The sequence below is a fragment of the Plectropomus leopardus genome, chromosome 9 (genome assembly GCF_026936395.1).
Source record: "Plectropomus leopardus strain MGB_pleo_1.0 chromosome 9, ASM2693639v1, whole genome shotgun sequence".
NCBI classification, from domain to species: Eukaryota; Metazoa; Chordata; class Actinopteri; order Perciformes; family Serranidae; genus Plectropomus; species Plectropomus leopardus.
Window position 1 is genome coordinate 17836096 of NC_142184.1, and position 16063 is coordinate 17852158.

At 39.4% G+C, this 16063-nt stretch overlaps 1 protein-coding gene across 1 annotated transcript; it reads right to left on the reverse strand.

Moving 5' to 3' along the window:
* Positions 1–6194: 6194 nt before the first annotated feature.
* b4galt3 (beta-1,4-galactosyltransferase 3) lies at positions 6195–15568 on the reverse strand. The gene is made up of 8 exons (XM_042492275.2): positions 15275–15568; positions 14587–14681; positions 13935–14492; positions 12581–12816; positions 10193–10383; positions 9973–10095; positions 8991–9095; positions 6195–7796 (listed from the first exon to the last, which is right to left on the reverse strand). The coding sequence occupies exons 3-8, from the start codon at positions 14215–14217 to the stop codon at positions 7445–7447; spliced, it is 1290 nt and encodes a 429-aa protein (XP_042348209.1). The 5' UTR covers positions 14218–14492; positions 14587–14681; positions 15275–15568; the 3' UTR covers positions 6195–7444.
* Between the last annotated feature and the right edge of the window lie 495 nt (positions 15569–16063).

Sequence of the window (16063 nt, forward strand, 5' to 3'; positions counted from 1 at the left end):
GGAGTGACCATAGAGCAGTTTATATTTGCTCTTGTACAAATAGGCTAGTTAACTATATAGTCAACACACTGGATGACGATTTTACATATTTTTTTATGGCCATAATCTGTTGTCAAACGATTGTTGAAGTAATATCATAACTGTAAAGCTGTACTTGGTAACTTTTGTTTATAAAAAAAACTATCCTAAAAAACTGTGTCAAAATGTCAAATCAGGCAGTGCTGATCAAATATGGATCAAGATTTTTGTCACTGTATTGCCTATGTTTCCTCAAATATTTTCAGAAACATAGTTTAGTTTACTGTTAAGCCAAAAAATGAAAATCTAGCCGGCCGGTGGTGCCGAGTGCTCGACTGTATCCAAAATCGTAGCTGAAGAAAACTCTCATTTCACAGCTAAACAGTACACTAAAATATATATCTGAATACACTTGAGGAGGGGAATGGGTAGTGCAGTTGACAAGCAGTGACTGACAGCAGCGTTAGAGACTCCTCAGCTCTGAAAGGTTGCTTTTGGTGCGCCACAGTCAGTTCGAGCAAATGTTACAGGAGGCAATAGGAACAAGAGGAAGAATCTGTCTCATGTAACTCTTTCAGAATATAGTGACAGTTTCAGCAAATATGACAGTTATTTTTGTAAAATGTGTTAACTGTAGCTTTAAATATTAAAACCCCCAAAACACCTTAGAATTAGTATTTTGGGTTACGCTATAATTCAGCATGACATATTTCTTCTCCTGGGAGATAGATGTAGCCTAGACTTTTAGTAAAGTTTTGTGGACGGTAACAAACTAGGCATCTCAAGAAGTCTTTGCAATATAATTAACTGCATGTGGGACAGGTGCAAGGGGGAAAAATACAACATGAATCATCAGATTGAAAGAAATGAGTGGGGATTGACTAATTTGAAACAATGTTGCACAGGAAAAATTCAATTTTTTAAAAATTTTGACTGAACTTTCTCACTATTTAGACATCTATTCTTTGGTAACTAATGTGCTGCCCTTTAAGACATGAGCATCCATGTGTAATGATTTGTATGGCTATATTCTGTTTATCATTGTGTGTGTGTTTGTGTGTGTATGAGTGTATGAGAGGTCAGCTGTGTCTCCTAGGCCACGCAGTAACAGGAGGTGACTAAAGGCTGCCTCAGCCCTCTGCGTATGCCTGCCACCGTCACTTCAGCAGGCCAGTGTGTCAGTCTACTGGAGGGAAAGTGCAAACTAGACTGTCACTGCTGTCATCACAGAGTGACTGCATCACAGAACGTCCCGCAGAAAGACATCCAGGTGTGACGACTTTAAAGGAAGACATTACGCCATGATGTCTCATAACATTAGGTCCAACATTACATACTGAATACACATCTATATATAATGTGTGGTTAGTTTAGACACTTTACTCACTGTTAGCATGCTTTTTTAAAACCTTTAGGCAAACATTATGGGGGGGCACCCTGAATATTTAGGCCAGTGATTCCCAAGTGATGGATCCTTATAAGTCCATTCTGAATGGACCACAAGTGACTTGCAAACATGTCAAATTTGTGTGGGGGGGGGGCACACTTTATTTTGAAGTACAGTGAATTTCTGGCACAGAGCTTTTATTTTGAAGCTCCGCTTCTGTATGTTTTTGCAATATGTTTTATTTACTTATGTTCTAAGCCAACATGTTGTTTACATTTTGTGAAATAGAATTGAACATGTAGTAAATTATCTAATGTGCGGACTATGAACTAATGACTAAGGAGAAATCTTGCCCTTGAACTACTGGTTAACACCATAGCTTGATGCAAAAAAAAAAAATCCACAAATTGGTGCATAAAAATTCATCAGAATGCAGGAAATTCAGTGTTGATCCCTGAAAAGTTTCTGGCATAGCAATAGTGGAATAATAAATTAAAGCAAAGTATGAAAGGAAATGAACTTACATGACATATGTGATGGCTGCTGTACAAAGAAACACACAAAGTGAGGAAGGCAACAGAGCCTCTGATTAGCTAAACTGATTGCACCTGAGGGAGGTGGTCCTTTGCAGGCAGGAGTGTTTGTTTTACCCACCCTGCCTCATGGGTCAGGTGATGCTTCTGGAGATCTTTCTGTGGCAACTGCATGTGATTCAGGTCTAAGTGTGATTTCCAGCACCAATAATATGGTATAATGATTAGTAAGACAGCAGTGTTAATATTTAAGTGAGAATACTTTTAAAACATTAATTAATATGATCTTCTTCTGCTCACAAATAAAACGTTATGGTGATAGTACACTTTACAGCCTTACTTTATGTGGTATGACCAGTGGCTTATGTTAGCTAACTTGAGACGTGGCTGTGTAACTGACATTTCTGAATGTGCTATCTATATGACTTTTCTCCACTTGAGCTATCCTGTTACACTCAGAGGTGGGATCTAGTCATTGTTTTGCAGGTCACCAGTAGCCTAAAAGTCTAGTTTTGAGTCCTAAACAAATTAAATGCACTTCACCAAATGTGGCTAAGGTAATTTTAACAACAGATATAATACATAATAAATTAAATCTACAAAATGCTTTGTAAAATTTGTTGATGCATCTCTGTCTGTAATCTGCGGCAGAAAATGAAATTTTTCCAGTTGTAGCTCAGTAATGTAATGCTAGTTCTTTTTAGTTTATGCTGCAACTTGATTGGATGCTGTCAGATTGGTTCAAACAAAGTAGATCTCAGGAATTAAGTACTGACTTGCTTTGATGAATAGGGTTAATGTTAGTTGATCCAGTGATAAATTGATTCATGGCACACTTTTTAAATAGGCTAACACAGTGGTTCCCTAATGGTGTAGCCTAGGGGTCCAGATTTCTCATTAGCCATTAGTTAGGTCCACACATTAGATAAATTATCACATATTATAGTTTATTAAAGGAAATAGAATGCAAAGAAATAAGACATATAGCAAAAATAAACAGAAATAACTCTTGTAAATAGAGGTTCTGTGCTGGAAGTTCATTGTTTCTTTAAAATTAAGAGTGTGTTTTTAAAACTTGACTCTTTCACGAGTCAATTGCTGTCCAGCTAGAATGAACCCCTGACCGACTTTTGGATTGTAACCCACCAGTTGGCAACCACTGGGCTAACAAACCTTTAATGTTTGGGGGAAGGTATCAAGTATGTTAAGGTCAAAAGGCTTAAGCCTAAGTATAATCTTGTGGTAAAGTCTAAGTGGAGCAACAAATTATTTGATCTGTTTATTTATTTATTATGTTTAGTAAATTTTACAGTAAATTCAAAATTTTTGACTTGGGTCTGATCCGTGTCTACACCTATTTGCCATTATTCCATTACCTAAGGCCACTGTTGTTGCTGTTCAACTAAAGTTACGTAGTCTATCTTTGAATGTTTACTATTCAAAGACACTGTCATGCTGGGGTGGTAAAAATCAGGAAGACTTCATAGTATTATCAACCACAATACTAACTACCAGTGTCAACAGTGTCTACTACTATTGTGGAGCTTGTTTTATTGATACTATCAGGGGTGTTATTTACACTCTATAATCCTATTTAAGGCTGCAGTTTGTGTTGGCATTGTATTGGTTGTAAGGTGCTCTTTTTGTCCCCCCAGTTTTGTGTTTCGCCCAGTGACTCATACTTTTAGATTATGAAACAGATCAAACATAGAGAGCTGGGGGTTACTATCTATTTATAGGTATGATCTCATATGCAACTTTTTAATCCTGCTCTTTATGCCCACATAGAGCACTGAAGCCTGCAATACACAGGGTGATGTAACAGGTTAGTGCAGTTGTAGATTGCTCTACAGCATGTGTTGATGATGATATATGACTGCTAATCTGCCAGCTAGCATGAGCATCTGATCTGTGCCATGTTTAAGCTGCAGCAGCATTAATCAGAATACTAAAGCCTGTTTTCATTAAGAGGCCTCAAATGTTGTGGGAGGGTAGGTGCATCACTGTGTAAGTATTTAAGTGTATTTATAGTGCAGTGTATATTTAAGTGTGTTTGTGTAGCTCCACATTTAAAGAGGTATTTCAGTGATATAGAGTCCTGACATAAAACTACGCTGGCTGTGCAATAGAAGGACGCGTTCTGAAATTGGTGCTACATGGGCAGAGAAAAATTCTACCCTTTGACCTCTGTTTTGTTGGTCGCAGTTTCCATTGTGCAGGAAGCAATATGGCGCTGACTTCCTGTTCACAAACTCTCACCATTAGAGAGCAATGAAATACATTTCTTTAGGTGAGATATAGGCAGTGCAGTAACATCATCTTGATATATATTTTATCAGTGGTGACTACTTTTCTGTATCTGGCAGAGTTTCACTGTAGGGGGAGGAGGGACATCTAGGCAGGGGTTAGATGAAGGGACGTTTACCAAAGTTCATCTACACATACTACCCACATTGTTTTGATACAAAGCTGGTTGAAAATCAGCAAACTATCTCTTTCAAAGATGTGGGAAGAGAGACATTTTTTTAAATTCTGTTTTTATTAATGTACACATTTGCTTTCTGTCACAACACCATCCATCATAGTCCACTGCATCTGTTGCCTTTTTTGATGACCTTGCTCTCTACACAAGCGCACACATGAACACATAACCTTTAATCCCCACGCAAGGTCATTAAATAAGGCAACCTGAGATGACCACATGTTGCAAATGTCATGTTCCTTAATTAGAAGTGATGTAATCCATTTCGTCTCATTTCCATGAATACATAAACATCCCATCTCTCTATTCAGGTGGTTCTCGACAAGCACATTTGCACTCCTCCAACCCATGTGTTTAATGATAGAATGAACCCATGATCAAATAAACTCTTTAAATAAAAAAAATGTGACCATAAAGTCCCAATCCTTTTTACTGAATTTGCATTCAACTACATAGTATATATTTCCAACACTTATGCGAAAACATCCTTTATAAAAACTAGCCTATTTATTAAATATAGAACAATCTCCAGGTAAGCACACAGTATGCTGATTAATCTGCAGAGATTACATAACGTCCTTAAAAGCTTTCAGTGCGTTACTGCTTCATGTCATAACAGGCATTGTCCCAGGCAATATGATATATGGAGGATACATTATCTATTGATATGCAACTAAACTATTATGTTATATAAAGCTAAGAAAATGGGCCTAATTATCTCTCACTGTGGAGACGGAGGTTTGCACAGCACTCTTTTGTTTGAAACAGGTAATATTTCATCATACATAAACATAGATTCCTTCTATAAAACTAGATCCATTCATAAACAATTGCCATGTAGCTTTTGGTTCTATAAACCAGTGAAATTCAGGGAGTTGCTCTACACCTTTAAACTGCCAGGATCAATCATGTGATGCTACGCAAACCCTCCACACAGAGCAATGCAAAGAGATGATTGGCTGAAACCTGTGAATGGCCAACATTAATGATTAACATTCATGTCACAGCACTGCAGTTTCATTCAGTCCTTGGTTCCTCTCAGCTGTCGCTATGCCGCTCTGTGCCACTTGAGGGCGGTCACACATAACCCAGCCTTCAGTCCTACAGTGACATGGGCTTATCGCATGAGGCACATGTTAACAAAAGAAACATGGAGACACAATAAAAGGATAATCTGCTCTACAATGGAGAAGGGTGTGTCAACCCTTAAACACATTTTGTTCTACCAGTGAATCAATAAATAAATTAATAAATTAAATACATTCAAATCAGCAGTAATACATTACTTGTTAGTACGATAGAACACAACTCAACAGCAGAATATTAGTGGCATTTTTCAAGCTGATTAATCATATAGTTAACCATTTCCCTATAGTCACGTAGCAGCAAGAAATCCTATTTCATACAAGTGATCAGATTCAAGTCCTCAAGCTCACCTGATAAACTCCCTTCGTCCAAAACTCAAAATAATACATTCCAAATGAATGATATGGGAACAACATGTCTGACAGATGCAGAGGATATGATAATTGATCTGTCAAAACAAATAAGCAACATGCATGTCCTAATTTGTTAGCCCTCAGAATAAAATGTCCCTCCTCCTTGTCTCCTCTTGTTCAAAATATAAATGTGAGAGACAAGTATTTATATCATTTATAGCTTTAGATGTACCAGGGTCTTTCATAATATACTGAGACCCTCTGTGAAGATGTCAGGGCCTTCTAGTAAAAAGCTGACATAGATCTATACACAGTGCTTTATCATAACTATGACCATTTTTATTATCATTATTATTATTATTATTATTATTATTATTATTATTATTATTATTATTATTAAAATACAATCTGAAACTGGCAAATGTGTAATCGCGTGCCTACAATATTGTCTGCAATTTGTTTTTTTTTTCGTACCTGACTAATCTAAAAGAAAAATAATAAAATCACAGATAATATCACAGGTCTATCCATGTATCAAGAGTATAGTCAAACTAGACAACAACTATCATGCCATGTCTATGTTTATCTGACAGGTGTAATGATAGTCATCATGATAATATTTCCTCACATTGTTATGTGGTTGGATACAGAGTTTTCTTCTTGTATGATTTGATTGTCTAGGAACTAAATGTCAGAGATAGATAGATAGAGAGAGATAGACAGACAGAGAGAGAAAGAGAGAGAGAGAGAGAGAGAGAGAGAGAGAGGCACCAGACTGTAAGGAAGTAAAACAAATCTGTAAACAAATAAAGAAGTCTCTCTATATAAATATAAACTCTAGAATTGTCTGATAACTATGGAGTTGGTCAGCGCTTGATCAATGCACACAGATATAAAAACGGCAGTCCTGGGACAGATCATTTGTCCTGATCTAGGATCAGCTTTAGCCTCCCTGCTTTCTTACATTTGCCTGCGAGGCAGGAGAGGTAAAATTAACCCCGGGTCAGCATCTAAAAGCAACTATACCAGTCTATAAAATACGCATAAAAGAGAGAAGGCACAGAAACACAAACCCACCGTGGAGTGGGGTGGACTGACAGCAGCAGTTTTTTGGAGAGCAAACTGGATGAAGCTGCAGGTCTGCTGGCAGCAGATGGGTTGCTTACGACTTGCGATGTCTGGGTAAGAGCAGAGATTTATATAGTTGCTGTCTCATTTTTATTTAGTTTGTCTTGGACCTCTATGTGAATACGGCTGAGTCGTTCACCACTCCTCTTCTGGCCCCAAATAAGTCATGAGGGGCAGACTTGTGTCAGTCGCTGGAGCCAGAGTCACATTCAGCGGATGATAAACCAAGAGGTGACTCAGTCGTGAATGCACCCCTGTAGACAAAAGAGGCTTCTTCTTTTGATCCATTGCATAACTACCCCTAACCTGCACTGAGCACAGAAAGCTAGTGTACTTTATGTCCCGCAGCAGAACAGATCTACACTGCTCTCCTCCATTTTGTCTTTCAGCTCAAAATGAAGGGGGAAGCCACTTTATGCTACAGATGGGATGCAGTCCTTTTCTTAAACACCTCATCCTATTTCACCACACCTGTCTTCTCCGGTGTTGTATGATTTGCTGCCTTTGACTGGTCGTTTTCTATTTTTTCAGCAGCCGGTTTGGCCACAGTCACATTTGCCCCTTGGCTGTCTTGCTTCTTCTCCTGTTTGGCTGTGCCCCCGCCAGTCTTGCTGGTGCTACGTTGGTGGACAGGGGTTGTAGCTTTCACAGGGATTGGTGCTTTCAGCTGGGGCAGACGGGGGTCCTCTCCAATGTCGACGGTGAGGTTGGTGTAGAGAGGCTCCAGCTCCCTGGAAAGGAGCTCGTAAGTAAGAGAGTTGAGGCCGTCAGAGCGCCAGTTGAGCCTGGTCCTTTTCAGAAGGTCAAATCTAGAAAGAGAAAGAATAATATCACAGGTTTGTGCTCATATGTGTGTGATTTTCAGGGTCAAACTCTAAAGAAATAGTTTGACATGATGAATAATGTGTTAATTTGCTTTCTTGCCAAGAGTTAGGTGACAGTAAGATAACAAAAAGTTTATCTTGGCATAAAGACTGTAGGCAGGGGGAACAGCTAGCATGGCTCTGACCAGAGGAGAAAAAAAATGCCTATCCAAGTATTTCTTGGCTAGGTGTAGTTACTTCTTAGTGGTGTTTCCATTTTAAGTCACTGCGCCCGGACAAATAGTTCCAGCACATAACCTCTGTAAAACCACAACTTGTCAACTTTGGTGAGATTATTTTTTTTTTTTATTATTTTGCAACTTTATATCTTGAATAATATTACAGTTCAAAAAATAACAATTGTTTAGTTAGCAGAAATGAATGAAATGCTGAGAATATAGGCATAATGTATAATTTATTTAAAAAAAGTTTTCTTATGCCTTCAAAGGCCTCGTGACACCCCAATAAGCTCTGGTGATCCCTAGTGGGGGTCAGGACCCCCAGGATGGGGGCCAGTGTTCTAGGTAGGTGAATTTTAAGACAGAGTCAGCTGTTTCCCTCTGTTTCCAGTCTTGACACTCAGCTAACTGGGCTGTAGCTTCACAATAAAAGAGCAAACATAAGAGAGGCATCAATCTTCTCTTCTAATTCTATACAAGAAGTCAATAAGTGCATTCTCCAAAATGTAGAATTGTTTCTTTAACAATACCTTGTGAAAAAACCTCTCTTATAAAAGTTAATAAAGTGCTCCTTACATCGAGGAACAAGGTTAGTTTTAATAATGTTTGATCTATATTCACATGTCATTGTGACCTCTGGCATTACAATTAATTTGCATGATCTTGTTTTATCAATCAAGACAGTCTTTCTGGTGCATTATGAGCAAAAATAAGCGGGTGTTTTTTAGATCTGAAAACAAACGAGCATGCTGCCTGAGGCAATCACAAATATTTGGCAGGGCAAGGAGAGGGAAATGCAAACCCCATATATAAAACAGAACATCAAAAATAAAGAGACATGAAACATTATTGTGAAGATAACCTAATTCTGATGCCTGTACACTGTAAAAAAAAAAACCCATCCCAATCGCCCTACAAATGGCTGCATCGTTTGTGTGTCTGCCAGTGTGTCCCTATTTACCTGCGTGGGTTTTGTTCATTGCCTCTGTCTCCTTTATGCTTGATCATCTTGTAATGGCCAATGGCCACTGGAGGGCGCATGATCTTCATGCCAGACAGACGAACTCTGAATAGGCAGTACACAAAAGGAGTCAACAAGAACAGCACATTCTTATTCACAAACTCATTTTGATCAACAATGCGTGACACTTTACTTTTTTTTCTACAGCTCAAAGCAATACTTGATCTGAGTACATCTAGCTTTTAATTGATACATTTGAAAGCAGAAAAAAAAAGAAAAAAGACAGAATTATGGGTGGGAATGAGAAAAACATACTTTTATGGCCTATAGGCGGTGGAAAACACTGTGCTCCCTTTCTCCATCTCTGATGCTTGTGCCACCCCAGTTATCTATGTCAATCAAAACATGTTTTAACTTCTGTGATTGTCCAGTACATGTTATAATTTAAGTAGCAAAAATCATGCACAAAAGGCAAAGAGTTACAAAAAGTAGGGGAGTAATGTTCTAGTAGTTTTGCTTCATGTTATTCTGAGTGCAAGCTCTTTTATCGTCACTGTTTTGTTCCATTCAGTGTCTCCCATAACAGATTAGCAAATAGCAGAAGAGCCACAGAGTGGAGAGAGGGGACCGCAGCATAGAAAAAAGAAGAAAACTGCCTGAAAAACTCTTTAAGCACACAGCCCAGCCCAAATCTGCAAGCTATTCCATGCAAACATACTCACTGAGCCCACTCCAAGAGACACACAGCAAAGCCACAGCAGTAGGAGGGGACGTGAAGATGAAAGATGATGTGAGGACACATAAAATAAAAGTCAAAGAACAGAAAAATGTGGCACCAAAACTGTAAACACGAGAAGAAAAGGAATGAATACAGCGAAAAAAGAACAAGAAGCGGAAAGGCTGAAATGGAGATGCATCAAGTTCTGATGTTGAACATCGTCGCAGATCTCACATGTCAACATGCCCCATTCCCCTTCCTCACCTGGCAGCAATATCATCATCCTCTCCACCCCAGCCCCAGTACTGGTTTGGGAAGCCATTCATCTTCATGTACTGGTCAGGGGTCACGGCAGACACCCCACCAAAATACTGTGGGTACGGCAGCCTGAAAGGGTCGCATCACCAATGTACATTCTTAAAAAGTCTCAGCACATTGTATTTATATAGAAGTTCATCAACTGACACATTCACTGTGCCTCTACCTGTATCTGAACTTGTCCATGGCCACAGACAGGTGTGTGGGGAACTGTTTGTGGCAAGTGTAGGTGTTGTGGTCATTCTCAGGTAGCAGGTCAACATCGTGCAGGAAGATGCAGCTCCAGTCTTCATCTCTGAGGGCCTCCCGCACCCCGACATTCAGCAGCTTGGCTCGGTTAAAGGTACCGTTACCCCACTGAAGTCGGAAACAGAGAAGGAGGGTAACACACAGCCACACATGAACATGTGAATGTGTTAAGTCCTCAATTCTGATTGGCTAAGGGACACTATTTAAGGTGTGTTATTGCAGAAAAACAAAGATTATTCGTTTACATTAGGTTTGTGCAGTATCAAGGCACTACAGTATACCAGGGTATTTGGAAATCCCAAAGATATGATTTTTAAAACTGTAAAAAATGTCTTCTATTAACCCTTTGAAACCTGAAGCTACATCACTTCTCTTGTGATGCTTTCAGACACTTTTCTTAAGTATTTAAACCTTTACACCCTGAGCAAACTGTGAAGTGAAGGGAAAAACTATATTTATGATAATATATTTTAAATAATGTCACAAAACAATTATAGTTTTTAAGCACCTTTACAAATCTTGTCTGCCTTGTTTGTTTTTGGTTGTTTTGGGGGGGTTGTTTTTGTTTATTTACTTTGTTAATTTCTTTCTCTTTTTTTGACTTATTTAAAGGAAATGTTCAGGTACTTTTTACTAATTTCTGGGCCATTTCTTCTTTCATTGCTCACTATCTCCTTCTTATGTTTTTGAGCAAAATCACAACAATTTGCTCAGATTTGAAAGGGTTAAACTGATCTGGAGATGCTGTATTAGAGCATTGTATTGTAGTACACAGTACACACCACTAGAAGTCAGTCTCTACAGGTAGAACGGGCAGTTAGAGAAAGGTGGTGACTGGGAGTGGTGAGGATACCATTATAGGAGTAGTAAAAAGCTGGCCAGCAACGGCAGAGAGAGACAGCAGGGGAAATATTGTGAGGGATAGCATATTCTCACATCTAACACAGTCAATTAAGGTTTTATTTCAAGCACACCAGAGTCAGTGGTTGTTAGAACAATGGAAAGACAGAACAAGAAGTTTTTGAGGAGTGTTATTTAAGTTTGTATTAAATGTTTTTTTTATGAGTTTACAAGTAAATTAAGCTAGTATTAATTTAGTGAGAGAAAGACACTTAAATTTAGAAGGTGTACAGTTGTATTTTCTGTTTCATAATGAAAATTAGTGTAAGAATATTTCCTTTCTTGACATTTTGAGTTAATTTTGTTTATTTAAAAACTTGAAACCTGCGCAAATTGGCTTAATCTATCATAAAAAATTAAGGCAAATAAAGGCTTGAACTAATTATCAATTCATTTTCTTGTCAGCTTTTCCTGATGTCTTGCAAATTGTGGGACATTTTTTGCTCAGTTGCTTGTTGCCTCTTAAGGCATGTTTTTAAAAAAATTAAACCAATTTTCTCAAGTTTCAAAGGTTTAAATGCTTGTTTAGTGCATCCGAAAGTAACACACAACACTAATGTCGATCCAGGTTTCAAAGGGTTAACAGAGTCAAATATATCAGCAATCAGTTGTTAGGCTGTCAGTGGCCAGCATATCGCCCAACTCTACATTGTAGGTCTGACATGACTAGATGTAGTTATACATGCTACACTTCTGTCATCAGAAGCTCAACTTTATTTTTGGTCACACAGATACCCCCAGTGAAAAGTCAGGAGGGTATGAAGGCATGAATAAATAGATACCACCCAAAGTGATTTGACATTGAATGATCAAAACGTATGGTTAATAACATGTAGGATCTTTCTCAAAACAAGCCTTTGTTGACCTGATCGGGAGAAAACAATGTGTGAATAAATAATCTAACACCAATTTGCTGTGGTTACAGTTCAGCTACATTGTACTCTAAGAAGCTAAAGACATGATAACTTATAAATGTCCTTAGTTTGTTACTATATGCTATTATTTTAAATATCCAGTTGATCCAAAAGAAATCACCTTAAATAGAAATACTTTGTCATGCTTACTTTCTCATTTACCTCTAATGGTATGTACTGTAGCCATGCAGATCATTATAGTTTTATTTACACAGGTTTTTCGACACCTGTCTCTGAGACGCATTGTTCTTAAATGGAAAGTAGCTCCAGTTAAAATTGTTGACATTTTCTTCAGTGAATTACTCAGGATGGCACTAATAATGTACTGATATGACAGCAGCACAGCAGTTTGCATTTTCTCATGGAGTGAGACAGTGCAAGCTAAAAAGCACACTAATAGTAAAATTTTAAATCAACAAACACACACACACACACGCATACACACACACACACAAACAAACATACACACACACACTTGTACATAACCTGACCTGCTGTACAATATAGATGCTGTAGTGGATCTGCTGTCTTTGCAGGAAGGGGTGGAGGTGGTAGAGGAGGGCACGAAGGTGGGTCTGCCGGTTCCTGTACGGCACCACTATTGCAGTGTGGTGCCGCGGCTCACAGTCTGGAGGCCGGTAGCGTCCACCTGGCATTACTAATGGGTTTCTCTGTCTGATCTCCTCCAGAGACAGAGGAGAGGAGAGATGAACAGACACAGGTCCAACTGGAGGAGTGAGAGGAAAAAAGATCTTAAAGGGTAGTTCACTCCAAAATTTTAAAAAAATGTTGTATTTTTTAAGCTTAGTCGGCTATACTTTTCTTTTTAAAATGTAAAATCATAATCTGAAAAGTAACTAGAAGTTGTCAGGTGTATGTAGTGGAGTTAAAAAGTGCAATATTTTGCAGAGAAGAAGTATACAGTCCTAGGAAATGGATATCGGATATTAAAACTTAAACAGACAGTTTACCCCCCAAATCAAAAATTACCTGTTGTGTCTCTTAGTGCTATTTATCAATCTAGATTGTTGTTCCTGAGTGTTGTAGAAATCGGCCGTAAAGATTTCTGCCTTCTCTCTAATATAATGGAACTAGATGGCACTTAGTTTGTGGTGCTCAAAGTGCCAAAAAACACATTTAAAAGAACTCAGTGTCTCTTTCCAGTAATCATGACCTGGTTACTCAAGATAATCCATAGATCTTGTTGTGAGCGGTTTCAATTATTTTCTTTCTATTAGACTACACCCACCAACTGTATCACTGTGCAGAAGGAAGTGTGCATCTACTGCTAGCTCACCTAGCTCCACCTAACAAACATTACAGCTCAGCCAAGGAGGATGCCATTAATGTTTATATCTCCAGCTGTCACAAGCACAAGCCTCTCGTCCATGAGTAGATGCATGGTGACACAGTTAGCAGGTGAAGTTCATTATAAAGAAAATAGTTCCTACATGAAACTGCTCACAATAAGGTCTGTGGATTAGAGTAACTGGGTCATGATTTTTTTAAAGGGACATTGCTGTTAAGTTTTTCAAATGTATTTTTTGGAGCTTTGACCACCACAAGCCGAGTGCCATCTAATGTCATAATATTGACAGAAGAATAGAAGAGAGGGCAGACAGATATCTCCAAAATTTGGCAAATCACACCAAAACTACTTAGATTGATAAACACAATTACAGATAAAAGTAAAAATATGTATTTTGATTTTGTGATTAAATGACCCTTTAAAACTGATACTGATTGTCAACTTAAGATGCCACACATTTTTTCACTATGCACCTTCCTGTATGTATGCATGTGCTACATATGACGGCACACATTCAAACCCTCTCGTGCTCTCACCCAGCAGTGGGGAGGGGATCTGGCAGTCTCTCAGTGGTGGTCCTGTGGCAGGGGGTCCAGTGCCAGAGTTACGAGGCGGGGGAGGCGGCACTCCCAGGTGACTGAGGTTGGTATAGACATCGTGAGGTTTCGAGTAATCAAACTCCGGCTCTGTGGTGTGCACCAGGACAGACACCAGGCCTCTGAAGCCCCCGAGGGAGAAATAGAGAACAAAGGCAAACTGGAAGCCCACCAGCAAGGCTAGTGTGCACGGGGAGTCCAGTGAGCGTCCACAGCACGCCATAATAAAGATTGTAGAGGTATGGTGAGATTCAAACGTGGGTGAAATGGATAGAATATTAGGGGGAGACGTGTGGGGGAAAGTAAGTGGCAGCTAGATGAGGAGGGTGGAGGAAGAGGTGGGAAATGAGCAAGGTGAGGCAGAAGGAGAGGAGGGGAAGAAGGCAGCGCTGAGTGCAGGCTCAGGCGCGCAGTAGAGGAGTGTCCATCAGTAGGAATGGGTAGTAGCAGTGGTGAAGCTCAGTCAGCACTGCCATCACCTTCCGACCACAGACGGCACTGAGAAGAAAGAAGAAAAATATTTTCAGCTTTTTTTTTTTTTAAATTTGTTGCTTGTTATTATTGTTTCAACACATTGGAACATGTAGGGTACCTGGTTTTTGCAAAGGTCTAATTAAAACCTCTCCTGGGCCAGGGAGAGCTCTCTCCACCTCTCTCCTCCTCTTTCTCCTTTCAACATCAAGCCCTCTGTAATAAAACAAACGAGTAAGAAGCAATACAAAAGCAGATTTGTCTCAGTACTACTTTGCAGACTACTGTAAGCTAAAATAAGCTGGTGAATGACAAGCAGCTACAAACGAATGTCATGTTTGCTTCTTTATTTAGAATGGCTTATTTTTTTCAGCAGTGACATTTCCATGGGGCTTATATGTGGAGGAGACGCTGATGCTTGCAGATCAAATTAATCCAACATCACAGTTCCCTGTTTGTCCAAACAATTACACGCTACAGCAAAACCTCGTGGCTTCATCACTGCAGCTAAATTTCCTGAGACAGGAAACAAGAATCCATTGCTATTTAAAAATGGATCAGTGTGGAGCAGGAGCAGCGCCATCAGTCCAGATAGCCTTCAAACCAGCTGATTAGCCTATCAACATCTATCGTCAGGCCTGTGCAGGCTATCATGTGCAGCATTTACGTGACTAAATGTGTCAGTAACATTATTCGACAGGATCGCAGGCTGCAAGATTCCTCCTGCAACGCACACATGCTGCTTCTTAATTCCCTGGTTTTTGTTATTAGGGGCTGCAAAACAAGCTCTGCGGCACCAGCCGACTCACCAACACATCCCTGCGACATTTCAAATCCAGCCCCCGGCTTCCTCTGAGAATCGACGGGCCGCTGCCACCGAGGAGACGCGATGGAGCAAAAGACAGCTTTTTTTTTGCTTCTGATGCTGGTCGCACTTCCTCTTCCTCCTAATCTCTCATCCGAGGCGAAATCTCTCCGGAGCTGCTCAGAGATCGCTGCAAACGCTTTCGCACGCAAGAGCATCGCCGCATATCCGTCCAGTGTCAACACAGACGAGTGCGCTCTGCCTCATCGAAACGCGGCTGCTGGATCATTGTGTTATTGAATCAGATGGGCAGAGGGCGCACCGCGGTGACGCGCCGAGCGGCATATTTGAAAATGAAAATGACACCATGAATATGCCACTGATGATTGATTGAGAAATGCATACATATTTTACCATATAAACTAAATGCTGATTAAGCCACCATAGCTGACAGTAAAATTGTGGGATACAAAGATATAGTCCAGATACAAAGGTCTAAGCAGGACATAAATCCCTACTCTTATGTTTTTCCGATGTTTTTACACCAGCTGCAACACAAATTGCCCTCTAGACAAATAATAAAATTGAATTAAATTCTTCCAAATATCACCAAATCAAAACTCAAAATGTTTAATTATGGCCTTCAAAGAGCATCGGCTGAATCATAATTTTCATCAGAATCATTAAAGTAAATATGTAACATTACTCTTGATTGTCTTGCATGTTTTAAGGTTTAGGTTTATATCATGTTGTCCATGTTAAAATGCAGCAGACATTGTTTTAATGTCTGTAG